The 27,927-nt window shown below is 32.6% G+C and overlaps 2 protein-coding genes across 5 annotated transcripts in view; one reads left to right on the top strand and one right to left on the bottom strand.

Moving 5' to 3' along the window:
• LOC118201068 (uncharacterized) overlaps positions 1–27,927 on the bottom strand; it is a 68,986-nt gene that overhangs the window by 20,472 nt on the left and 20,587 nt on the right. Inside the window, exon 1 of one of the 2 annotated variants that reach the window (XM_085813062.1) lies at positions 700–799. The exons of the other annotated variant lie outside the window; for it this stretch is intronic. The gene's annotated coding sequence lies outside the window, so the exon portion shown is untranslated. Of the gene's footprint in view, positions 1–699; positions 800–27,927 lie in introns of those variants that run through there. 2 annotated transcript variants of the gene reach the window in all.
• On the top strand, positions 717–27,927 carry LOC118201069 (uncharacterized). Of its 3 annotated transcripts, XM_035373092.2 has the most exons (6): positions 717–898; positions 7,261–7,304; positions 9,457–9,560; positions 14,741–15,063; positions 21,158–22,436; positions 25,560–27,927. In XM_035373092.2, exons 1-6 carry the CDS (start codon positions 845–847, stop codon positions 25,733–25,735), a joined length of 1,980 nt encoding a protein of 659 aa, XP_035228983.1. In that variant the 5' UTR covers positions 717–844; the 3' UTR covers positions 25,736–27,927. The 3 variants fall into 3 exon arrangements, with proteins under 3 accessions (XP_035228983.1, XP_035228984.1, XP_085669190.1); XM_035373093.2 differs by lacking the exon at positions 7,261–7,304 and having other exon boundaries at positions 742–898; XM_085813064.1 differs by lacking the exons at positions 7,261–7,304; positions 9,457–9,560 and having other exon boundaries at positions 745–898.

Raw genomic sequence — 27,927 nt, 5'->3', positions numbered from 1 at the left:
AACTTTAAAATAAGGTAGAGTTCAGCCTCGGATGAGCATTAGTTTAATAGCAATAGAATGCTATTCATTATGAAGGAATCTGGCTTAGTTCTTTACTCTTCAAAGCGCAAAATTATTTTTGCAGTTCTGGAAACAAATTATTGCCAGAAATATATTCCTTGAATGATGTATTTTTAACGAAATGCTAGAGAATCATTTGGATTCTTAAAGAAGACAGACCTGTACCAGATTCCTTCGAAACGCATGGAAGGTTGAATGTTGGCTAATTTTATTATTATATTTGCACCAACAAACAATTTAAAGTAAATATTAACCATATAATTTATTAGATGCAAAGCTCCATGTTGAAATTAAAAAAGCGAAATTTAAAGTTTATAAAAACCTATGTGCCATAATTGTTTTGAAAGTTTCGGATAGAAGTATTATCTTGATTCGGTGTGTAAAATAAATGCATCTTAAAGTTTTTTAATTCAGTTCCATTAGATTACATTGAAATAATGAATGAAAACATGTATATAAAATCAAATGTATAAATTTCTTAATTTTGATTCATGAAATCAGATAAATTAACTTCTATAATTTATTCGACCTCTCTGAATTAATCAGAAGAACCCCTTATCAGTATTTGTTAAAATTTAATTTGAATCAGAAAAATAATTCGATTTAGACTTCGGGTGAAAGAAGAAGACTTGCACTTACCAAACGTATCAGCTGGTTAATTTCAACTTGAATTTGAATTTTGCTTTAAGTGTCTGAAAAGCATTTGGCGAGCGGGGTCCATTGATGCAACGGAATCACGGTCAGTATCTCATTTGCTGAGAACTTTTAAGAACTGGGCCTGCCTATGTTTAGGGGTTTTACTTTGTCTGCCAGAAATCTCCCGGAGTTAACTTTTCATGTAAGTTCTTATTACGTCTAAGTCTCTTTGAACTAAATGTAATTTCGGACAATTTTACCATTGCTTCACATGCTTTGATATTTTATTTATTATCTAAGCATAACTTTTTGTATATGCTTTAATAATTTGTGTTATTTTACTTATATTAAATTTCCATTTACAATTACTTTCATTAGTTTAAAATGAATATTATTATTATTACAACTTTTATTTTTTTGTAATAAATTATGTGAAGTTGTTAAATTACTTTTAGGAAACATTTAATAAGGAGAAAATACTCCTTATTAAATTTGTATGAGGTATAAGCATGCTATTATGCATTTCCTAAATGTATATTATAAATACAAGCTAGTTTCTCTCGGAACATTTTCTACGAAGGTATTCTTTTTAGTGCAGATATTTTTAGGTGTTTTGCTATAATATACCTGCATGATCTAACTTAATCCGTATATTAATGCATAATGTGGTAAGAAAGCTTTAGATTTAAATCACAGCAATAAAAATCGGGTTTAACATGAAATGCTGAGAAAAAAAAATATTTGCAAGATATTCCGAAGTTTATTGGTTAATTGATTGAAATAAGTTAGGTGAGGTTTATGAGCCGAAAATAGTAAAACCATAGTGAAGGTTTTTTTTAATTGGCTGCTTGGTACTTCAACTATTCATAGGAAAAATCATCAAACATGCAGCTAGCCTGTTTTGCTTTATTTCAGTTTGAGCTGCACTACCAGTGTTATGCGGTCTTACCCACCTAATCCACAGGAGAATGTAAAACATTCTGAGAATTCGATATGTGCTGATTAAGTAAAATACTGTGGAAAAATTCAGTTAAATTTTGTACAATCCATGTAAAATTGCAGTATGTATTTTTTTAAGTTATTGGTAAAATATTTTTAGTAGAAAAAATAACTGAATCTTGATGTTCATTTTTGCAGCAGCGATTTTCCATTTTCTGCCAAATTTTTATCCACCTCAGCAAAAGCTGCTAAATTTTCAGAAAAGATAAACTCTAGGAACCATGTATATAAAAAATATTCAATTTTAAAAGTAACATTCACAATTTGGTATGCATTCTTTTTATTGGTTTGCAAGTTTCAATGTTTTTGTAGACAGATCGTGATATTTGTGTGTTCAATTCTATTTTAAAATATGCACCTGTGTGATATTTGCCTACAGTGGAAATATTTGAGGTAAAATTTCTGCAGGAATACAGTATGTTGCTCAATCGATAAAGCGAATAAATGCATTGAACCTATTTTTAAGACGATAGCCGTGAAATTCCGCCAGAAACAGACAAACAAAAACTTGCTTGTAGGTATATATATATATATTGATTGATTATCAGGATAAATACCTAATTAAAAAATAAAACCTGTATATATAAATTTGCATACATGTAATAATGTTTTACAATTTTAAGTCATCATTCTATTTCTTCTTCTACGCCCATCCGCGGCCGAGCGGTAAAGTCGCTGAATATTGGTGGTTCGGGCGGAGGCTCGAATCCCGCAAACGGGCTGCCTGCATGGGAGTTTCTCGTGTTTATCTCCATGTGTAACGTGTATACTAGCCAATTTCCCTTAGAAATTCCATCAAGAAGGTGTCCCTTCCCTTATGCAGATAAGCCCTCGAGGTTTTGCCGTAATCACATAAACCAGACCAAACCCATTCTATTTCTTCTGTAAAAAATCGCCAAACTGCTACAAGATAGTAACTCTAATGCCCTTTCTATTACATTATATAGTGTTATTTACTATTTTACCCTTTTTATTTACTATTTTGTTCTCATGAGACTTACAAAATTCTTTCGTGAATATTAATATCAATGATATTACATTTTGGATGATTTTGATCAAAACATATCAAAAAGCAAATAGTTGCATAAATCGCATTAAAAAACAGTTTGTTCGAATTTTTCACCAAAATAATCTAGAAAGCGAATATTAGAAAATTACCGATTGGCAGCAGTATCTTTTCTACCGAAATAATTTTTAATTCATATGCAGTTTTAATGAATTCAAACTAAAAAAATTCACCTGTACTGTTAAACTTATCCAATCTAAAATATAAGTAAAAATGTAGCGATACTTGCTTTAATTCTTCTGTATTTCAGTTTTATCTATAATCAAAGTAAAATCTCATTAAATCTTGCAAACTGTAAAACAAATCAATATTTATCTGTCTGAAATTTAAATTAGAAAGACATGAACTCTTTGCTAATTTTATAAAATAAACAAATAATACTTTTGTTTATCATAATGCAGTGAATCTCTTTAATTTTACAACTATTTCTCTAAAACGTGATTACTTTATGAAATAGTTGGATTCATACCAATCTGTATAATAATTTCAAACTAATCAGTCTTAAAATGTTAATAAGGGTTACAGCTGAAAATATCGCGGCAAAAACATCGCGGACGAAAACGTCGCGGAGAAAACAACGCAAGGCGAAAACGTCGTGCTACAAAACATCGTGGGAGAAAACATCGCAAAGAGAAAACATCGCAGGTCTAAAACATCGTGGTACAAAATATCTTCGTCGAAAATAAAGCCGTTCAAAAACTTCGCAGTTTGAAAACATCGTCTTCGAAAATATCATGGTAAAAAATAAAGTATCTACAAATCATCGCATGACGATAACATCGCAGACATGCTTTATTTTTTTCAGGCTTTTTTTAGATTATACTTTTCATGAAAAATTACTAGTAAAAGCTTAAGTAAATTATAAATGATCTTTGTTAGTTAACTATGTCGGTTTAAAATTCTGTTAAGTGCTATAAGTTGCATTACTTTTCTATGCTTAAGTTTCCTTCTTACTTTATCAGCAAAAATGTATTAGTTAATAAAAAATATGAAATTAAAAATTATCCTTCTTTCCATCTTGCGCTCAATCATTATAGGAATATCCATTTACAATTACTATTAAAGCCTGAAAAAAATAAAGCATGTCTGCGATGTTATCGTCATGCGATGATTTGTAGATACTTTATTTTTTACCAAGATATTTTCGACGACGATGTTTTTAAACTGCGAAGTTTTTGAACCGCTTTATTTTCGATGACGATATTTTGTACCACGATGTTTTAGAACTGCGATGTTTTCTCCCACGATGTTTTGTAGCACGACGTTTTCGCCTCCCATTGTTTTCTCCGCGACGTTTTCGTCTGCGATGTTTTTGCCGCGATGTTATCGGCGGACATCGTTAATAAGTACATTAAGACTACTGGAATACATTAAGACTACTAGAATAACTATTTATTACTGCGTTAAAATTTTGATATTTTAATTAAAAAAACACTAGGTTTATATTTATTTTGATATAGTATGCAAAGGAGAGCTAAAGCTTCTAAAGCCATCTCACGCATGCATTTTTCTATTTAAAATTTGTAAATCTAATTTTTTATTTTTTTGGTTCTGTTTTACATCTAAAATTTAAAGTTTTCGCTTTCAATACTGTCCCTTTAACAGTAAAGAAAAAAAGTATGGAAAAACAAATCAAGTACTCAAACGTTCAAATAACAATCTTAAAATACATCTTGATAAGCATGTGAAAATAAATATAACAGAATAACCTTCAGTTTTGCATGTGCGTTTCAAAACCTTAATCATTAGTGATCGCAGAAGATAATTTGGTTTTAGAGCTAAAATTGTTGTACATGTTGACAGATGAGGAAAAAGGGATAAATTTAAATGTTTATGCCTGTAAATAGTTGTGTAACAACTTCAAATTTTTTCTTATATATTTTGTTAAGTATTTTTGATTAGTAATATCCTGCCATACTTTGTTGAAGTTGCCAACTTTGTAGTTTTCTGTGACGTGCTTTATTAAGAGATTGAGATTTTTATGTTCTTAGCCTTTTTTCTGATTAAATGTATATTTAAATGAAGATCTATAATTATAAACCACTTCATTACACGATGAAGAGGTACCTTGTTTTATATTTAAATTCATTTTGTAAATTTCATATATCTCTTCATAGTATGAAGCAGGGTTTATTAGTATATTTTCTTAGTTGGTATTATAATTTTTTCCTGATCCATCCGTATCGTAACGGATAATAGTAGAAACTAATCCAGCAACTCTAGTACCACAAGTGACCAAGATATTGCTGAACTTGGTAAAATGTTAAGTTTCCGCCCCATTTTAAGGTAGAACACCCCCCCGGAGGAGTGCTCCGAGTGTCTATTGCCCTTCTTCGCTTATTACCAACCTCTCGATAAGACTTTTGACTCTGAGTACCCATTTTCGCGCAGACCTTTTCACGCTTAAAAACATCGATACCTTCCCAAGGATTCGAAACTGCGTCCAGCTCAGATTCATTGTTAAGACAGTCAGCGGTGCTGGGCGGCCTTTGTGTTATAGTAGGCGCAGGTAAGTGAAGAAACTTTGCTGTAGAATTGGACAGATATTGTCCTAGCAAACTAACCATCTAGAATTTGCAACAATTTCCATAAGGCCCCATGAGTATGTCTTTTCACTTGTAGTGGTGCCTGGTGGGAGTATCAGCTATTTTGCATGACTGTAAAGAATAGATATAATCAGCCATATTTATTTCACAGAATCCTATCTATCCCTGAGAAACTTCGAGGGGCAGTTACTGAAATGTCTTTCATAAATTTGGGGCATAATAAAATATTTAATTGGTGTAATACTGCATTAAAAACAGTACAGTATTTAACAAATGCGACTGCAACATCTAAATAACAATATAACGATACATATTATACAACTAATAAAACATTAATAATTAAGTTACATTATATAAATATTTATGTATTAGTTCATTTCTGGATCCATAATTTTGTCGTATATTGAATCTTATTTAGAGTCTAATGGGATTAGTGGAAATATGTTTGGGTTATATCAGCAACTTTGTAATTTGCACTGAGCTGAAGTTTATAGTTCGGATCAACAGTTCATATTTCATAGTAGTTGAGCATTTTTATATATTGAGTTATAAATCTTCTTGGAAACTGATAATAATTTGCTGTTGCTGATTTGGTATTGGACAGTTCTGTGTTCATTTGCAGATATGGAAGGGATTGCGGCGTTATTTGGCAAAAATCTCGGCCCTGCGAGTTGAGGCTTTGCTGTATTTCGATTATTTTAAAGATGCAGATTCCGTTGCGTTATGATTAACGTATTGAGAAAAATCCAGATTTATAGTTTTGCATAGTCGAAGGTCACTTTTTACGAGTTAGATTATATATATATGTAGTAATATGCATCTCCCTTTTTCTCTAGAATTGCAGATTTTATTGTTTGAAAGTTTTCAGTGTACCACATCTTCAGCATGGAGAAACCTTACACCTAAGGAAGCAGCGACTAAGCAATAACAATGCCGTGTTTCAAGGAGAAGTAGCGATTTCCAAAGCTTTCCAGTACATCACTCGACAAAACCTATAGGACGTCACCATCCGTACAGACAGCATGTTAACACTTGTGCTACATTCAACCATCATAACGTATCCCCTTTGACTACGAAAGTCTAGAAAGATTTATGGAAGCATCAACATCAGAAGATCGCTCTTTCTTAGATGAGCGCGTATGCTGTGATGAGTAAAAAAGAAATTTGTGACAGATTAGCGCAAAAGGCAGCATCAGGAAATATTAATTATTTACAAGTAGTTTGGCCACACACATACTGAAGAAGCAAATGAAAAGCAAGGCAAAAAATCAAATGACAGAGTGGAATGAATGGGAACAAGGCCGCCACACATACTACTACATCACACAGATAGATGGCCCATTAGCGGCCGAGCGGTAAAGACGCTGAACACTGGTAGTTCAGTCCGAGGTTCGAATCCCGCGAACGGGCAGGCTGCATGGGCGTTTTCGTGGTTTTCCTCCATGTGTAACGTGTATACTAGCCAGTTTCCCTCCACGAAAGCATCCATCCCTTTAGGCAGATAGCCCTCGTGTGCTTTGCCATAACTGAATAATCCAATCCACACAGATAGATGACAAACGCAACATTATTCCCCCCTAATTAACATGATTTATTACAAAACATGATCCCTTTCCCTAATATTTTAATAGACACGGCATCAGCAGCAACGACCTCTGTGTGTGTGGGTAAATTGGTACTCCAGACCATTATCTTACCATCTTCCCACTTACCAGAGAACACCACCTTAACAGTAACAATACTGGAACTAAATATAACTTCTGGAAATTTTTGGTAGAACGCAGTTATTTGATGACAAGGATCGCCCAGATATGGACAAGCTTGCAAAACTCGAAGCCGCCTATGCTACGTTATATATATTTTTTATTTTTTAATTTTAATATTTTGTATTTATTTTGATAATAGGAGCAGTGCCTAGAGTAAAATTTTAATATTCAGTCATTTTGTTTCTAGATGCCCTTTGGACTACTACTGCATTTGGATGTCCCGCAATACAAGTTTGTAAAATTCTGTAAAGTGTATTTGTAATGTGTACTACCAGTATTGTATTTTCTACTGTAAAGCAATTGAAGTATCTGAAATAATGTAATAATTATGTAAATTATGTTTCGAGCCACGACAGCAGAAATATCATGCAAAAGTTATTTGTATCTCCTAATGCTAGATATGAGAGGACGCAAAACCGTACCACCTAACCTCTTGGTAGAATGATAGTGCCTCTGTCTCCTGTCAACTGAGGCTGTGATCTATTCATTTTTCCTTTTATCATTTCTGTTTAGCAGCCGTCGAAGGTGTATCTTAGGTATTCTGGTGTCAATAAATTATTCTCATTGTAGAATGGCAGCTTCTTTAGCTAAGTTCTCGTCAATACCTTTGCCGGCATTGCCGTTATGGCCTTAAACACATAAAATTATAATTTCAGTTTGGTGAGGATATTTGAAATTTTATTGATTTCGTAAGCAAAAGGAAATTGATTTTCTGTATTGATAATTGAGATTATAGCAGACTGGCTGTCAGAAATGGTGTTTATTTTTTCGCACATTATTTGTTATTGCTATATTTAGGACGACCTATATTTAAGGCAGAAAGTATTTGTTTTCAATCCCTGCACTATTTCATTTTAGTGTTGATTCAAAGGACAGAAATCATTGTTCTTTGCTAACTCGTTACTTTTTAAGTACCGTAGTCCGTTCTCTCCTCATATCTTCTATATTTCACAATGGTATATCGGGTAGTTGTACGCATAGGCTGCATGATTGTACTGAAATCGCAATTCAATTGTTTACATTATTGAAAAATCTGAAGATACACGTTGAGATCTCTATTCTGCAATTCCTAATATTATGTTATCCCCATGGAAGTCGTAATGCAGTCTGTACAGACAATTCCTTACAGAACGGTTAAAGTCCTGACAAGTAAAGCACCATCTGGGGCCAAAATATTCAGCGATTCGGAACCAGAAAATGTTCACATGTCTATAATCATAATAGAATTGTCTTCATTGTCTTAGAATTTATTCAGTTTTGAATACGGTGATATAATTTAACCATATATTTTGCGCATAGTAACTTTTCACGTTATTCGCCAAGAAATTCACAAATCAAAACCTACTTAATTTGCTCAGTTCAAGACTTCCAGTATTGTGATTTTGCCCTAAAATCACTATGTCAAAGCTATGTGTTTGTACGAAAAGTCGTTCTTCAGTGGCCTTTCATCAATTCCTCATCGCTCCACCAGTGTGCAAGTGGTTAAAACTGCTGAATACTGGGAGCTCGACCCGGGTTCGCTCATAGACGAATGTCTAGCGGTATAGTTGCTTTTCGTGGTTTTCCCCATGTGTAATATGAATACGAACCAGTTTTCCTTAAAATGCCCTTCCCGAAAGCATCCCTTCCCTTACTCAAACAGCCATCGTGTGATTTGCAGATTCAAATAACTCCTAACCTCTTTCATTTTTTTTTCATCTTTAAAACAACCCTGCATACTTTCTCTTCCACTTGGGCATGGCCCATTATAAGTCATAAAACCGATTTATGTCGGTTAGGTTCTGAGTACCTTCTCTCCCCACACAGCAAAGAATTTCTGTCAACTTCGAAACTTCAACCTTTTCCAGTCATTTATCATTCCACACCTACTTGTGACAGAGTAGTTGTGTATGTTGCTTGTATTATCAGATGTTCAAATCCTGGCGAAAGGACTGGCTGTTTTTATAGTTTGCCGCGTGTTTTCATGGTTTAAGTATTAGCAAATTTCTCTTCACAAAATGGTGACTGAGACAAATGGCTCTCACCTGCTTTTCCTCGATTAAGAATCCATTTATTTTCCTATAGTTATTTTGAGGTAAATTTTATATTTCGAGGTCAAAGAAGAACAGTCAAACTCAGATTTCTGGCACAATGTGCTACTTCGAAACCTAATATATCGATGATTAAGTGTGATTGCATATATCTCCACGGAAAGCATTTTAATATGATTGTACTACTAAAGATAAATGCTATCACAAAAATAATTAGAAAAATAAAATGAAAAACTGCTAATAAAGACAAATATCAAACCATGAATATATTTCTTTTAAATAAAACTTAATGCATTGAATTTCGTCTGCCGTTTGTAAATGTTTCTTACTTCTTGCTGCTTTCTATTGATTAGGGTCATGAATTCCAATACAGAATATCCACCAGTGAAAGACAATCTCAGCAAAATTGATTGGGAATTCTTGCCATACAAAATTCACTACTTTCTGTTGTGCAGTGGTAAGAAAATTAGTTAAAAATTATTCTTTTATGCGATATCTGCATTCTTTGATGTCTTTTAGCATGTTAGAGACCGGTAGAAGTTTTACATTTATAATACTGAGTACCGGCGAAAATAATGAAATTCTGAAGCTGGTTGCCCCAAACATTGTATCTTTAGAGCGAAGGTTAAAAATTATAAAGTATGTTTTGAAATATTTAATGTTGTAAATGAGTGTTGTTTAAAATAAACAGATTTTCATAATTTGTATACTTACTTTTTAATGTAAATAGACCACTTGACATTATTTTGCTTAGTTTGTTTAGCATTATATTACGTGTATTTGGAGGTTGAAAAGATGAAAAATAAAATTTAATATTTCTTTTTAGTGTGATAAATAGGGAAACAATACATTTTGAATAAAGAAACTGTGCATAATTTGCATATGTATGAAGTATCACGTTTTTCACGACTTTTGTAGACTCTGTAGCGTTTTTATGGGCACTTTGATTTTCCCCACTTTGCAATTCTTTCCAACTGTGTTACTATGCCATCTGAAAATCTGTAAGGAGGATCATGCGGAGATACTCGGCCCACTGCTGTTGAGCTACTACTTGGTAAATTTTCGAGATCATAATATTCAATAGTAAAAGCAATACTGTCTTCCGCCAGAAGTTTGTAAGAATTTCGTAAAAGTTATTTTGATATTTAGACCGCGCTTACGATACAAAATGTAATGAAAGAGTTGCAATGGAAAAGAAACATAAAAACTCGATCTATTTGATAGATTCGATCGACCCCTTTCATATGTTCATTAGGCGCTCAGGCTGACGAACTTGCTGTCAAGTTTTTTAATTCATTTTTCCAGTATGGACGATTGTATACAGTGGATATCATTTTAACATCTCGTCTATCTTACCATTTGAGAACTAGTACCTCGCTTTTGTGCCCAGAATCAGATCCACCCGTTTACAACGCGAGAGCATTTAGTTCCTTTAGAAAATCCCTTTCCTACGTATAAGTACTACAAATACGAATTTGCTTCTTCAATAAGTGTTCAGCTAATAAGTGTTCAGCTTTTTCAATTAGTGTTCTCCTAGCATAGTCTGTTACAGTAATTGTCCATATATAAATGGTGCCGAAAGTTTTCCTTTTTATTTAAAAGAAGTGAAATTTTATTTTTAAATTGTCCCCTTTTCTACAATACAGCTGAAAGTTTCGGACATTGCTCAGTCAAGACTCTTGACTAATATTCCGCACTTTATTTTACTCGGATTATAAGCTCTAAAAGAGTCTTCTACGATATGATTTAATGACTTCATCTAAAGAAATTTAGCATTCGGTTATAAATAGCAGGACGTGGATTTACGTCACGACAACCAGGAATAGAATTTGAAATGACGTGAATTCACGTCAGCGGTCGCGAATGTATTAAGAGGCATATATATACTCATATAATCTTAATTTTACTTCAAAACGTAGAATTGAAAAGAATATCTGATGCCTCAAAATATTCCCTAAATTCATTAAAAGCAGCTGCAACTGAATTTCCGTCGATCGTGAAAACTGGCTACAATCGAAATATGAAAGTTGGTTGAGATCCCCCCGCTTACCCGCACTTTTATAGGCAATTCTTAGCAATAACACATTGTCAGTCTGTCTGCCCAATCCACCAAATAGCCAGTGCTAGTACTCGACCCGCTTTATAAAGAGGCTTGCATCGATTTCTATTAATACTGTTAGACATCTGCTTTTATCGAAAGCTGTGTTTGGAAAGCTATTAACAAAAACTTCCCGCAGTTGGTTGTTCCAATCTATTACTGTTTTGTTTGCAACATTTAGCTGTTTTTATCCCCCCCTTATAATACATATGAATTCTTTCAATCATCTGCAAATGAACCGAAGTTCACTCATAAATGTGATTATTCAGTCCTCGAATGTATTTTTTTCTTCTAAATGCAAGGTTCAAGTACAACAATAATAGTTAATTTATACCTTTGTTTATAAAAGCAAAATGTGGCTTATTGAGAATCAATTGGGGTTACATCATACGAAAGTGCAGATGTTATGAAGGTATTGTGACATCATGTTTATCCATAGCTGGAACTAAATCGCGCTACTGGCAACAATTTCAAGATCGACAGGATAATACGTAAGTACCTAGAGAAGTAATGAAGAAAATTTTCCTTCATTAAATTTCACTCCATGGCATAAAATTTTAGTAAAACAAACTCGCCAAAATAAGCTGGAAAAGGAGACTTTTTTTGCACCAAACTGAAAATAAATTTATTGATAGATTTGCCATCGAAATTTAAATATGATCTTGAAATTGGACAGTGGTTAATATTTTTTAATATGTTGTGTTTCTTATAGGATGCCTCTAAACTACTAATATTACTTTGAAGACCGTCTACTACTCCAACGTTTTTTAAGTGCGTTTAATTAGCAGAGGAAACTAGAATGTGAAAGGCCATATTTTGAATTAAAATAGTTTCAATTTTTAAACGAAATTATTACTAGATTGCAATATCTAAATAACTTTTAAGTGAAATGGCTCATCGTAGCAAAAATAGCTGCTGTAAATAAATATTTCAATTTATTTCTTATTTCTTTGAATGGTGTAAAAGGGTCACCCGAATTGTAGCAAAAATGAGTGAAAGAAGAAAAATATTGACTTAAGGAAATGTTCCTACCAGCGAACGAGCGCTGAGCACTGGTAATTCGACCTGGCTCGAATCCTGGCGGACAGACAGGCTGCCTTCAAGAAACTTTTCGCGATTTCCCCATGTGTAGCGTGGATGCAAACCAGTTTCTCTTGAAAAGTCCTTCACGAAGACTTCATTCCTATAGGCACACAGTTCCCCCTCCCAGCTGCTTTCTTTCGCTTCAATGATATATCCTAACCTCTCCTAGCATAGTCTAAAATGTTTAAAATATTCGAATGACAAGAAATAGTAAACCGAAAAACACGGTTTTAATTTCATTCAATACTAAATTATTACCGATCTACTATATACCTTTAAGTGTATATAGGTTCTAAAGATACATAGGCACTTAAAAGTATATATACACCTAAAAGAGTATAGGGTTCAATAAGTATTCATATTATTGATATGGGGAAATAATTGTCCTTAATTGATAGAGGTTGATTACTATGGCTTCATAAATAAAATCACAACTTATGCTAATGCTTTTCAAATCTATAATTAATTTATTAATAGAACTGATTAGTAATATGTTGAGATAAAATGCACTCTGAAATTACGTGAGTTTGAATTTTCTTTGAAAATTAAAGGAAGTACAGAGTTTTATGAAATATATTATAAAAGCTTATTAGTCAAGGCAAAATGTGAAATCGGGAGATCCATACACACTATACCAGTTTAGAATTAAGGCAATTTAACTTTAAATAACTTAAAATTAAATTAATTTTAAAGTGTGCACTTTATTTTAAATTAACTAATTACAGTAAGTTGATTTAAAATAAAGTTCAAGTTTAATCCTCCTTGGCAGACAGCCATCATGAATTTTCATTAAAACTAACCTACCACACTTTGATCCATGAACAGATCTATCATACGGATGCCTACTCATTAAATGAATTGTTACTTTCTAATGATATATGAAAAATTGCATTTCTTATTTGATACTTCCTATTGGAAAACGTTTTTTAATGCTTTCATATTGCAACCAGTGGTAAAGGAAACCAGTTGGCGAATCTCTTCCGTTATAAGAAAGTAACACCAAACAATTTTCTATAGAAAGACATGCATCAGCTTTACCTGCTGACTAATGTTAAAAATATTGCTCTTATCTCTTATAACTCTGAACTTCTTTTCAAAGTATTATCTATAACATAAATTTTAAAATGTCCTTTTTTTATTTTTTTGTTCATTATGTTCAGGAAAATGTTTCTGCAGTTGAAATGAGCTGATGAAAGAAGTATATTTTCTCGCTGGTGTTTAAAGAAACAATTCATTTATTAGTTATTACTAGCTATTAATTGAACTAATCCAAACTAAATTAAATATTCTTACCTTCAAGGGAGCAATAAAAACTTCCGAATTTAAGAAGCATTTACACTTTTATCATAAACGAACAAAAGCCACTGCTGTAGGCTTTTAAATTTGCACTGTTTTAAATTTCTGCGCTATAATTTCAGTAAGGAATTCAAATTACATTTACAATTTTCAGTATCATTTATTTGATGTTTTTTATGTTTTTGTTGCTAAATATTAAAATCCCATTACGCTGCAAATGATGAGATTCAACTAAACAGAGACGTTTGCGCTGGTTACCTTATTCGGCTTCAATAATTTCCTGAAATTTTGTGATTGAATGAAGACTGGTAAGGAAACACATAAAAAATATGAAAATCATTTAAGACATTATGTGATATGATATTAAGGAGAGAATCATGTAAACGATAAAAGAATTTCTAAGATTTCTTTGAAATGAAGACAAAGCATACGAGAATGAATACATTTCTAGGAAGATTTTATACAAAGTTACCTTGTACTTCTCTTTGATGTGCAAACACAGACAGACAATATTTTTTTTCTTTTTAACTCTTTAATACCCTTCCTAGAGTGTTTCTCACAAATACGATCTTGAACATGTACTTTTCATATAGGATAACACAAATTTCGTTTGCTAATGAATAAACTTATGGAATGTGAATTGACTCGCGCTATTAGTAAAAGTACATTCTAACTATTTAATGTGATTATAAATTATATCCCTGAAATTACATGGTAACCAATAAACGTCTCAGATATCTATGCACATACCAGAGAGTTAATTTAGTTCATTTCATTATTTTATATAAACGAATTGAATGCTGTGAACGTTTTTGGAATCGCCTAATATATACATTTCTTAGTTATCAGCTTCTGAATTTGCGCACGAAAAGGCTATTTGCCTGAGGGTAGGGATGCCTTCGTGGAGGTCTTTCTAAGGGAACTGGCTCGTATAGATGTTACACATAGGGAAAATCACGGAAACGCCCATGCAGCCAGTCCGTTCCGCCTGGAGTTGAAGCCGGGTCAGCGACTTTACCTCTCGGCCGCTGGTATATATAAATATTATATACACATTAAACATAGAATATGTTTCATTTCTGTTACCTAAATATGGCATGAAAACTCATTTAGCTTTGACGGTATTATGAAACCTATATAATTTCTTTCCTTCCCTCCAGCCCATGCAGGAGTGACCCCGTATCTTCCCGTCTTCGCCAAATCTCGTCTTGGTCTCAATGCCACAACAGTGGGCATCTTGTCGACGTGTATGCAATTTTCCAACACTTTATCGAAACCAATATTTGGTCTCATTGTTGACTGCACAAAAAGAATGAAAGCTGTTCTTGTATTCCTCATCTGCATAGAGGTGATTATTAACCTGCTGATACTTGGTATACCAACAGTAGGTCAAACGAGCAGCAATCAAGAAATCAAGATTTTTTTAAATTCTAGTAAAGAACAATACCTTCAACAGAAAACAAAAGCTGGAGTAAAACTAAAGGTAAATTTGATTGATGCTAATTTTCATAATTTGCTAAAAATTCACTGAATTAAAAAAAATCTGATCTGGACACCACTTGACTTCCTTGTACGACCTGATAAATTAATACACAATTTTTATTGCACTTGATTTAAACTTGTTTCTTCGAATAATTCTAAATTAACCGATCTCTCAAAGCAAGTTGAAAATTACATCAAAAATCGCAAATTTTGAAATCAAATATCCCATTCCACTTTCGTACGGGAGTCAAACTTCTTGTAATTTTTTTTCATAACGAGTTTAAAATTTTCGCAAGTACAAGTATAAAAGAGCAGGAAGCCCGCGTTAGAAGTTAAGATTTGTGCAAAATTGTTATTTTTTAATTTGACATTGCCAAAACATAAATATTTTCGTCATTTAAAACACTTCTGTAATTGGAAGTAGATATGACTAAGACCAACGATTGCGAAAATAAAGGTCGGGCAAGGGTTTCTAAGCTGGGTAAGGGGCCATATGTATATATATTTCTAATTGCAATAAAATGGGAGCGCAACTAGATGTTATAGCACTCCCATATACAAAGTTTCAACGTTCTATGAGTAGTAGTGTTTGATACGTGAATACAGACGTTACGAAAAAATCCATTTTGAATCCATATTACAATCTGTTTGGGAGTACAGCCCTTTGCTCTGCCAGCACGCAGAGATGTGACGAAAAAAAAATCAAAATGGTTATTTCTTAATATTAATTTAGAAGTCAAACAACCTGTCGGCAACTTAGAAGTGGGTATTTCTGTTGAAATCTGATAACCGAAATTTTTCCCGATTGTAATATTTCCTTTCCTTCGTACATGGAAGTAAAAATGTGTATACCTTCTCTTTCGGAAAGGTTAGGAAAATGAATAGTCTGTCTGTAAAGAAAAACTTTTTTCTAACCTACTTTTATAAATTTCTATTTGTTTTTATTTTTAGTTATGAAATTTTTAAAATGAGATTTCGATTTTTTAGAGTACTTAATGTGCTTTCCTATGATTATAGAAGCTCTATTAGTAGCCGAGTGGTCAAGACCGTTGAATACGAACAGTTCGACCCGGGTTCGAGACTATAGGAACGGAATGGTTGTATGGGTGCTTTTCGACTTATCTCTCTTCCGCGTGTAACGGGAAAAGCTAGTTTTTTTCTTAGAAAGTCCTCCTTGAAGCTATTACTCCCCTAAGGAAGGATAGCTCTCATGTGTTCTGCTAGACTTGGGTTGATAATTCTGGAAGAAGTTTGAAGGAAAAGATAACTTTTTATTCAGTTACGTAATCGAAAGATGCAAGTTACGGTTGAAGCATATAGAAACTTTTAAATAAATATTAACTCAAATTTTCGCCAATCACTCTGTTCAAAAACCTTTTTCAAAATGAATGTTCATTCGTTTGTCAATTAACGCATTGTGTTGTTGTTTATCCGCTTTCATATAAAATCGCATGACGTGTTCATTAACACACACTTTTTTGTCAGCATCTAATTTGAAAAATAATATAGATGGCGCTTAGTGTTATCATTCAGATATTTTTATCGAATTAAGTCCCGCCCACTTGCATACGAAAACATGGAAAATACATCGCTTATTGTGATAAAAAATTCGGTTAATATAATCAACATTTTTTGGAATATGCTTAAAGTGAAGTAAAACCGCCAGATAAAATCAAAATCGAGTATAAAAATTGCCAAGTGACAGAGGAATGAAATTAAGATATTAAGTCGCCAAACAGCTAGGTTTCGATTTCAGTCAACCATTATTTAGGCAAAATTACACCTTTTACTTGGACGCAGATTGTGAACAACTCTATCGATATTTACGGCGATTTAAACACAGGTCTGTCTTCTTCAGGAGCAAAACAAAAAATTTTGCAGGATTTTTTCCACTCTTGAAAACATGTAAGACAAATTAAGGTTTGTTTTTTTTTGCTTAATCTTTCAAATTTTACATTGGCATGCTCTCTTCCAATAAAGACCTCCGCATATTAAGATTAAGGTACAGCATCGACCAAATATTTTCCAAAAACATTATGAACAATTCGTACATGAACTTTTACATTAAAGACATTAGTTCTGAAACAGGCTTTCATTTTCCTAATTAAAATGCTGTAAATGTACATATATATAATATATAATATATGTGATGTACCAGCTTTTGTCCGGAATAAATAGATTGGTGAAGAATCATAGATGTAGTCGTAGCTTAAATTATCAGACGATAAGTTTAAAAAACAAGGATCCATTTATTATTGGTCAGGAGAAATAGCAGTTGCAAAAATCATATTTCCGGAGTAAATAAAAAAGAATTACTAATAACTTTTTGTATGAAGTTTACTGCATCGTTACATTAAAGAAAAGACCCCGATATTCCTTTTCGAGTCTTTTTATAGCCTCTGGAAAGGCGGAGCTTCCAAGAAATGACGTCAGCCTCGTCAGCCATTCCACTTCGCTTTAAATATCTCTAGAACATTCTATAACTGTACGTGTAGAAAAGGAGGGAAAAACAACTTGACTACGGGGAGGTGGATTTAATTCCACGTACTTTCAAATAAGAGACCGTCGCTATTAAAAAATGAAAAGAACATAGTTAGAATTTTAAGTGTATTTTTGACTATGGAATTTTATTATATATATATATATATATATATATATATATATATATATATATATATATATGTTTCCAGTTATATTTTAACTAAATTCCATTATTATTTTGAAGGTTACCTTTTTGGCATTGTTTAATATAATAATTCGGTTAATGTTATCCAAATATTCGTGGTAATCACGTTAAGCGTTGCCTATTATATTGCACTACATATTGTTCGGCAGGGCTAAAATTTAATTTTTTTTTTTTTCTTCAAAATTGCGGCAGGAAGGCAAAAAGCAAATTAACTTCCCTCCCAAAAATTAAACTAGTATTACGAGTTGCATAAAATCAAAGCAGAGATACGCTAGGTATGTTTTGCGACGTTGTGCTTGTCAGGGGTGAAAAATCACACTGTTTGTAGACTGTTTTATTGGTTGGAATAAGTCAACAAGAAAGTAAAATTTGAATTAATGACAATAACAATAAATGTTTTTTTCACTTGACCATGCTGTAAGATAGCATTGTATCTTTAAAAAAAATTTTCATTGAAATTTTAAAAAATAATTCAACTTTCGTATAGCAGTACACATTTTTTTCGATTGCAAGTTATCTTAAATTTATAAACCAAAAAAGGTTTATATAGGAAAGTTGTTTTTTTACATTCAAACAAAATAATGTACACAGAGGCTGTTCGCACATATTTTAGATGATTTGACTTTGCTACAAAAAAAAACTTAAAATTTTATTTTTAAAAGTATAACTTATCTGCTACTTGACAGTTTTGTTTTTACGCAAAATGTCGCTTTCAAAAAAGCAGCAGATGGAAGGCTATATTTGTGTTCTTTCCGAAAATTGTTGGTATCTAGTTATTAGAAAACGTTGTGAAAGCCATGGTTTTTCGATATCTAAAGCTACGATAGGTAATGCTGTTAACAACAAAAGAAAAAGATAAAATTTATTTCCAAAGTGGAAAAATTGTTCCGAATACAAAAACCAAGGAAAAACGGAATGTTTCGAATGTTGCAAAAGTGAGATCTTTAATGCTGAAAGAAAATCCACCAACGACAATTGCAAAGTCATTAAAATACTCGGTGTCAGTTTTAAACAAAGTAAATAACGCCGATTTAAATCTTAAAAATGCGAAAAAATATAACGTGCTTTGTCTTTCCCCATGTCACATAGCCGAACGCAGAACGCGCTGCAGAATTCTTTATGAGAAACATTTAACCTGAATAAAATGGAAGAATGTTGTCACAGTAGACTAATCTTAGGTATACTTAAATTACTGCTATAAAAAAGAGATCCATTTGTCATCAGCCCTCCAACGGCCTAGCGGTAAAGTGGCTGAACACTGGTAGTTCGATCAGAGATTCGAATCCCGCGAATGGACTCGCTGCATTGGCATTTTTGTGGTTTTCTCCATGTATAACGTGTATGCGTTCCAGTTTTCCTTAGAACATCCTCCACGAAGCCATCCCTTCCCTTAGGCATAAAGGCCTCAAGGCTTTGTCATAATCACATAAACGAAATGAAACCATTTATTATCATCAAAGACGAGGAAAAAATCTTAAAACATCGTTTAAGGAAGCTAAAGAAAGTTTAAGAGATTTATGATTGTTGCTGATTTTTCAAATAACGGGAAATTGAAAATGTTAAGATCAACTCCACATATTATCAAAACCATTTTATACCTAATTTTCAAATATGAAATACCTTCTCTTTGCACACAGTGTGATCAAACAGTAAAACTGCATTAAGACAAATCAAGCAGCGGCAGGTCAAAATCCACTGTTAAGTTCCTGGATAAAATGGAACAAGAAACAAATATCAAGGCCTTACCCTTCACTCATATCCCTACTAAATTTCCTGATCTATCACCAATGTATTTTTGCGCTTTTGAACTTTTAAAATACAGATTGTCCAGACGTCGACCTACAATGTAGACTTTGGAAAGCTGTTCGAGAGCAATGGGAATAAAATACCTCTTTCGATACTACAAAAGATTTTGTCTTGCAAAATATAGTGTATAAAGATAGTGAAAGATAAGGGTTATTAAATAGGACATTTGAAAGCTAAACATTTTGGGTAAAATACTTCTGTAATTACAATTAAAATCGTCTAAAACGTTTGCGAACCACCATTATATTTGAGTTTGAGTACCAAAAAAGCAATTCTGTATTTCAAAATGCACCTTTCATCATATATTTAAATTAAACTATTTAAATATCTTTTATCGGTGATGCTTCTCGGATGACTTAAAGGAAAAAGCTTTTGTAATTATGTCTGACCATTTATATTATGATTTTAATTTATAGATGAAATAACTGAAACTGTAAAAAGATAAGTGTAAAACCATTAAAATTACAATATACCCAATATTTGAAATGCTATCGATACATCCCACACATATCGCAGTAAAATACTAGATCTTAGTTTAGTCTTGGACTGATTAGATCTTCGATCAAGGGAAAATAATTTTAAATCATTTAACAAAACCGTCTGACCAGAGCCTTAGCTAGGGTTTTCAGCGCCCGGGAGTAGCTTGTATTAACCTAAGATCTAAAAAAATGCAGGATCTAACAACCTAGAGACATTTTAATTCAGAACTCAGGTTTATCAACAAATAAATTTACGGTTTTTATGCAGTTAATGCTTATCGTGTCACCTTAAAAACTGCTGAAATATTAATATACCTCAGTGCTCTTATCAGCTAATAAGTGACTGTGCATATGACTCAAAATAACATTCAGAAAGAAAAGAAATATCTGAATATATTTCTTGTAACTAAAGTTTCAAAAGAAAATTAGTTTTATTAAAAGTAAACAATTTAAAAATATTACCCCTTACGCAGTCGAGTTGGGGAAAAAAATGCAGTGAACCCTTTCGGGTTAATTACCTTCCATAGGCGACCCTTCTGAAAGTAACCAGTATTTCTAATCAATAAATACTGTTGTTAATATTATAATTATTAGTATTAAACATTACACTGTTTGAAACATCCCCCATGAAAAAAATGTCTCTAGACCTGAAACTAGAACTAGTCTTAGGTTTCATTGTATATATTCTAAGCTTTATATGGTATATAATCTTGAATTCTCTATTTCTATTGCATGCATTTTGAAATTTTCATCATGCCTCATTATAGCCAATTTAACTTTTGGAATAATGAAATTCCATTAATGTTTACCGTGTCTACAATATCTCTATTGTACTCAATTCGTATATATTCGTATATTTTATATGAAGGTCATAATTTATTCTGCATTTCTTCGGTACTCTAATCCTAAAATTATCGTATTTGAGTAAAATAAGCAGGTATGCATATTCTTTTATGCAGATTTCTGTTGAATATATGCTATGATGATTTTACAAATCTTTTTCAAAATACACAATTTGTATTTTGTATAAAGTATATACTTGCGTTGTTTTGTTGAATAATTACTTAAAATTTTCTTTGAGCACTTCAAAAAATTAATAATATATGTATAACTTTATTTTCCAGGGGTACATAAAGAACAGTCGATTTTTCGGAAATTCTGAACCTAGAAGCGACTTTAATTTTGGTTTCACACATGTTAACATAAGGCTGGACAGCTTTAGAACCAACTTACCAGTTGCTACAAGAAAATCTCGCAGCATACAACGGCTAAATAGACAAGCTACAAACAATAACACATCAACTTGCTTCTTCCATTGTGCTTCGATACTAAATGCTACATGTTTATTATATGAGCGAAACATTTCTCAAAATTTTCCCATGTCTTGTGATTTACAGTTTAAGAAATATTTTAAACCGTGTGCTGATTTTAATGGTCACGAAAATAACTACATTACTTTTACATTTGAAGCCGGTGCATGCAAAAATTTTTCAACGAATATAACAGTGTCTGTTCATTCCTTAAAGGAACAGCATATGGAAAAACATAATTTGAACTCCTGCAATAGTTCTGTATTTCAGTGCAATTTAAAATGCGAGCGCCCAGAAAATCTCTGCCAGCAAACATCAATTGCGCCTATTTACGAGTCTCCTTACTTTTGGACATTTAGCGTGCTTGCCATTCTAAGCATAATGTTCCAAGGTGCTATTTTTACGCTGTCAGACACAGCTTGCTACGAGAAATTAAAATGTTCAGCAACTAGTTACGGTCGTCAACGGTATTTCGGAGCTCTTGGCTGGGGCGCAATGGCTCCTTTAACAGGCTTTTTGAATGATCTGGCTTCGGATGTTCCGGATCGCAGTTATGCGCCTGGATTTTACATGATGGCGTTTCTCTCTGCATTTTTACTTCTGAATGTTCTTAATACAGATATACAACTACCAACTAATAGATCTCCTTTGTGTCAAGCTGAAGGTCCCTTCTTGTCCTTGGAGTTCGTATTTATGGAAGTCTGCGTATTTTTTACCGGTTTTTTAACAGGTTACACGGCTAACTATGTACTGTGGTATCTTGAAAGTTTGGGTAGTAGCAAATTATTAATGGGCTTAGCTTTGGGTGTGCAAGGTGTCCTTGGAGAAGCTCCTTTCATCTTCTACTCGGGAGAAATTATTTTTATTCTTGGTCATTGGAACATTTTAACAATCAGCTTTCTTGCATTTTTTGTACGTTTTCTTGCGTATTATTCACTAACTAATGTCTGGGTAATTTTGCCTGTTGAATTACTGGAAGGAATAACATATGGATTATTTTACGCTACTATTACTTCTTATGCAGAAATAATTTCTCCCCAAGGGACTGAAGCTACTGTCCAAGGTATCTTCGGTGGAACCTTTTTGGGCTTAGGTAAGTAAGAAGTTTTTTTCCCTTGATGCAGTTTTACGTCTTATATTTTCTTTTGTTTTGAGTTAACATGTTCATATGTTTCAAGTGTTCTGTATATAAAAGCATGCAGAAAGAGATCAAGTCCTGACATTCTTTTCTAGAAAGTTCAGATATTTCAAAGAACCGAATGGTATTTAGAATTATTGTAATTTTCTTCAAATTTAAATTTACAATTCCATCTGCTACTTTCTTGGTTCAAAGTTGTCTGCATACATTTTAGCTTACACATTCATTTAATAATGAACTGATGCGAATACGTGGTAACATGAGAAGACACTGAAAATATAATTCTACTTATTCTGCTTCCTTACACAAGATACCAGCAACATATTCTGTATTTTCTTAAAAACTTTAATTTGCCCTCAAATGGCAAAAGACAAATTTATTCAGTGAAATACAACAAAGCCCTAATTCTTTCTAAATTTAAATGGGTATGCCTTTGTAAGAAATGTTCTAAGGAAAATGAATTCAAGTTCATTTGGGGAAAGCACTGAAAAGACTTGTGCAGCAACCTCCTCCGCTGAGATTTGAATACGGATCGAATTAAAATTTTTTAAAGGAATCTGCCGTTTTGTTCATCAGCTGATGCGCTTTGTAAATGCGCAAAATATAGCACATTCTTAAACAGTTTTGCCTTTTCACTAGATAGACAAATGCGTAAAAGGTCTCTGCAAGATCATCCCCCTCCAAAGGAGGAATAATGAAATTTTCCAGTTTTTCTTTTTACATAAATTCTCTTCCGTAAATTTCTTCAGAAACCTTCGTCCACCAGGGTCCGAGCGGCAAAATCGCTTAACACTGCTAGTTTAGTTCGCGGTTACGGGTGGGCTGCATAAGCGTTTTTGGGGTTTTCCTCGTGTGTAACGTGTATACGGAAATTTGGGTAGTGTAACTTTCTCATAGAAAGTCCTCCATGCACCACTTCCATTAGGTAGATTGCTCTCGAGTTAATTAAATCTAACCAAACCTTCAGAAAAGATTGATATTGCTTTCGAAATTTTTGAGCCATAGCGCACATCCCGTACTTAAAAACTATGAAAACTTGCAAATATAACACTGATTTTTGTTGTTTGACTGCTAAATTAATATTTATTCGGCGTGTTATTACCCTAAATCTAGCACTTTATTAGTTTTAGTGAATTTTTAATGTGATTTTTAGAACTACCGTTTCTCGCAAAGTTTCTAAAATCTAAAAAGTAATTTATTAAGACAAAGGCTTGAAACTGAAAACTAGGCTAAGCAATCAATACCTATATTAAGAATGATAGCTGTTTAATACAAGTCACATGAGATTTGTTAACAGTACACTTTTTCATGCAATTATTACACAATCTAAAGCAACACATACACAATAAGTCTGCAATATTTTGGACTGAATTTTCTTCTACTAATTTCAATGAAGTTGTAAAAAATGTTAACTTAGGTTAATTTGAGGTAGTATTTACCCGCATCAGAACATTTATTTTCCTTGCAAAATGCACCATAATGTATTCAAAGACTGAAAAGCAAATTTCTTCTCTTACGGTATAATGTCTAACAGTTTACTGAATTTTTTTTTCTTAATCCTCCCCTTACTCGCTACTTGGACATTTTCAAGTTGCTTTCCGTCCTCTGGAGCGTTAACTTAAAATAAAGGACTTCTTTAGAGATCATTTCAGAAATTCAGGTGGTCTGTCCAGGGAAAAATAGTGTTCCATCAACTGACATCTGTGAAGATATCTAGAAATTCTATTTATGCATTGCAGCACGTATAACATTAAAAAGAATGCATTGCTGAAAAAATTTATATAGTGATAAAATTTTCTTCAAATGTGAGGTTGCTAAAAATTTAAATCTAAAATCCTGTAGTCTACTGCGTAAATGTACATGTACACATTTTAATCGTGATATATATATGCAAATTAAGATTAACATACGCAATATAGTATAATGTATATTACTATTAAAAAGTAGGCGACAACTCTGAAACTCTGTATATATTAATTAATCTTGATCTCTGCAAGAGCGACAGTATACATCAGGATACGATCATCAGTATAGACAAGTACACAATCTCTGCAGTACCGACATACTCACAAAAGTCCTTAACCAGCCTTTATTTTTGCAATTATTGCCCATAAACATACACACATTCAATGCCATTGAATATCTACAGCCAACAGAACAGAACACTAGGAGGAAGGGGCACCCAGACTCAGCTTATAAGAGAAGCCAAACAGTTAAACGCTCCAACTCCTAGAGGTGATCTAAGAAGGCATAACGCCTCCCCCAGTCAACCCAGGGAAGCAATCTCAGCTTCACAAAGTCTGAGATTTGTAACGCTAAGACACTGGTGGACTGCAACGAATCCACCCAAAAAACAAAGGACACATATTAGACATCGACTGTTCCCCAATGTTTACCAAGGGGAGGCAAACCCCCGAGGACAACCTTTGAAATCAAACCTTGTAGCGTCCCCACAACCAAGGGAAAGACAAGACAGTACCGTTATGGTCCCTGATGAACCTGAACCTATCACTGAATAAATGATGGTTCTAGTCACTGAAGATTGTTAATTTTTCCCCCAGAAATCGAATCTGCCTAGATACTAATCTAGCCAGTAGCTCCCATTGGACCTCCGTCGGGAATGTACAACTAACGGTTGCGAAAATAAAGGAGGGATAAGGACCTGGATTAACATGGTGTATATTCCACTAATGCTTAATTTGTATTCAAAATACTCGAATGAGTATAATGGTTAACTATTCCAACTGTGATATTTCTTAAAGTCAAAATTTTAAATTTAAAAAAAAATTAGGCACTTTTTGTTAAGAAAAAATTTTATTTTATTAAATAGCATGTCATATTTGACACTTCAAGAAAATTTGATGTCTTGCGATTTACTTTGAAACATTTTTAATGAATTTTCAAATTTCTAGTAGCATAAATACCATATTTTTTTACCTTTTAGATTTTATTCCTTCTAAAGCGAATAAAATTTTATCCTTATAACAAATTTTAAAAAACCCGCTGTATTTAAATTTGGATTGAAATTATTTTATTCACTTCAGAACTGGAAAACAATAAACATACTTCATCTTTTAGGAGCCGGAATGGGAAGCTGGATTGCTGGTTTGTCATTCGACCAATACGGAGGAAGGGTATCTTTCTTGATAGCCGCTATCATCAGTGCTGTAGCTGCAGTCATGTGTAGCTCAATGCATCTCATTATAAAGAACAGGAAAAATAAAGAATCTGTAGTGTTATATGATAGGCAGTAATGTTATCAGTATTAGTTTAATTTGGAACAAATCTATTTTTTAACGTTGTGAAATGAAATCAATCTGTTAAGCACGAAATCTGTTTACTCAGAAAAGCAGGAGAGCCTACTAAATGCAGTTCTCTCTATACACATCAGAAATCTAAGGCCCTAATAAATAGTAATGTAAAATAGTATTTTATATTTAAGAAAAGGTATTTATTGGTTATGCCAGATTATATTTTTGGCAACAAAATATATCCAGTCACATTTTTGTACCCTCACCTACTGTTGCATCGAATATTTTTTCCAACAGTCCCTAAATATCATTGATTTGTCTGTCGCATTATTTGTAGTTACTACTATTAGTTTTTGAAGTTCTATTTTCAACGATTTAAAACAAACACTTGTTCCGCAAGAAATGCCATCGACAATGCATTTTTTGGGCAATGAATTGTCCACCATCCAACATGGTGTTTTGGTTTTCTTCAATTAAGGCAAAAGTAACAGTTTCAGTTCCTTTCTTTTTTAATATATTTTTTTAGTTACAGCTTGCAATTCCTTTGAAGTAAATTCAAGTTTTCTAAATTACTTTGTTGTTTATTTTCACCCTTGGTATTTATTTTTGATGTTTCATTTCTTGGTGCCAAAATATGTCACCGGTTATAACCGATAAATACCAAAGATTGATTGTGATGTTACTGATTGTGAGCTAGCAATATGTCTTGATATTCCATGTTCCGTTAGAGAACTCTGAAAGCAGAATATGAAATACAGCTGTAGTGGCTGTAAGTTCTTTCTTATGACCTTCGAATTTCTTAGATAGATCTTAAATTTATTAGCAAATCCTTCACTAACTGCATTTTGAGTAAAGTTATATCAATATATTTTAATTGTGATGCTCTGATATATGGTTTGTACAAAAATTTCTTGAAGTAGCACAAAACTAGATACTCCCGAAATGACCAGTTTCGGTCTTTTAGTGGCGTATACAATGCTGCCTGAACTGTGAGAGAAATTTGCATCAATATTTATGAAATAATTTATGATTTATTTTAAATTATTATGAAATAATTTTTTCTTGCATTTCCATTTTATTACCACGGAACTATTGTATAGCATATCTATTTTCATGTTTAATAAGAAATAAAAATGAAGCTTTGTTCTGTGAATAATTGTCTTGCAGGTGAGGGTGCCCAAATAAATGTATAACTCAAGAAGAATTCAAAATCTTGTTTATTTAGTTGGTGTTGATAAATACAAAATTGTTATTTCTAAGGTAGTAGCATTAAAAGTAATCTTGTTAATGAATAATACCCCATGTGGCAGTAGGTCATTGAAGAAGACATTAAAAATGATAATACTAAAGCAAACTTGTTTTTGACCTCGAGTCGTATTCAAGACATATCTCGATTAAACTGTTTCGCAATGAATCTCAAGCTAAATTGACGTTTGATTTAAAAAAGAGATATTTGTTGAAAAGATATGACATGCGCTTACAGATTATAAGGCACCAAATCCAGCACCTCCTGTAATGAGACTGCATCACTTTTACCACAAAGTAATATGTTACATGAATATATCTCGTATACTATATACAATAATAAAAGCAGTATTTTACTGATATTCGATCTGAACACACTTTTATTTGAGGACTCTGTATTAGAGGATTATCTTAATAGTTTTACTCATAATATTCCTATAAGCTGTTCAAAATTATTTTTGTTAAGCATTCAATTGTTAGAAATTTTAAGATTATCCGTTTCTCCTGTACCGATCTTGCATAATTGAGCAGCGTACGTTTAATAAAATATAAATTGCAGAATTAACGGTCTCATTACTTTTAATGATTATGTACAAATATATTGTTTGTTTTACCTGATATGAATTTTAAGTTGATTTTTACACTAGAATGATTTTATTTGCTGATATATTACGTTTTGTTGTATTATTTATAAATTTCGTGTTTACAAAAAGTGTTTAAACGTGTATTTGTAATTTTAGCTTTAATCATTGATATGTGTAAGGATACTGATAAAATTTTCATTAATATAAGTTCAAATGGCACCATTCACTATAGGAATCTGGTGTTCACTAAGATATTTAATACTTCTGTAAATTAAAAAGAATGGAAAAAAGAAATTTTCATCTATCCATTTTGTATTTTTGAGCTCATTTTAACTAGTTTATTCTTAATAAAATTAAAAATACTGA

This window comes from Stegodyphus dumicola, chromosome 3 (assembly GCF_044657685.1).
Source record: "Stegodyphus dumicola isolate Sdum_Otavi_A_Nest chromosome 3, ASM4465768v1".
Classification (NCBI taxonomy): domain Eukaryota; kingdom Metazoa; phylum Arthropoda; class Arachnida; order Araneae; family Eresidae; genus Stegodyphus; species Stegodyphus dumicola.
Note: the sequence above shows the minus strand (reverse complement) of the source record. Positions and strands in the feature narration are given on the sequence as shown.

Coding starts and splice junctions, on each gene's coding strand:
- LOC118201069 (XM_035373092.2), top strand. CDS start 845: ATGTTTAGGGGTTTTACTTTGTCTGCCAGAAATCTCCCGGAGTTAACT. Junction 7,305..9,456: donor TTGGATGTCCCGCAATACAA/GTTTGTAAAATT, acceptor TCTATTGATTAG/GGTCATGAATTCCAATACAG. Junction 15,064..21,157: donor AAGCTGGAGTAAAACTAAAG/GTAAATTTGATT, acceptor TTTATTTTCCAG/GGGTACATAAAGAACAGTCG.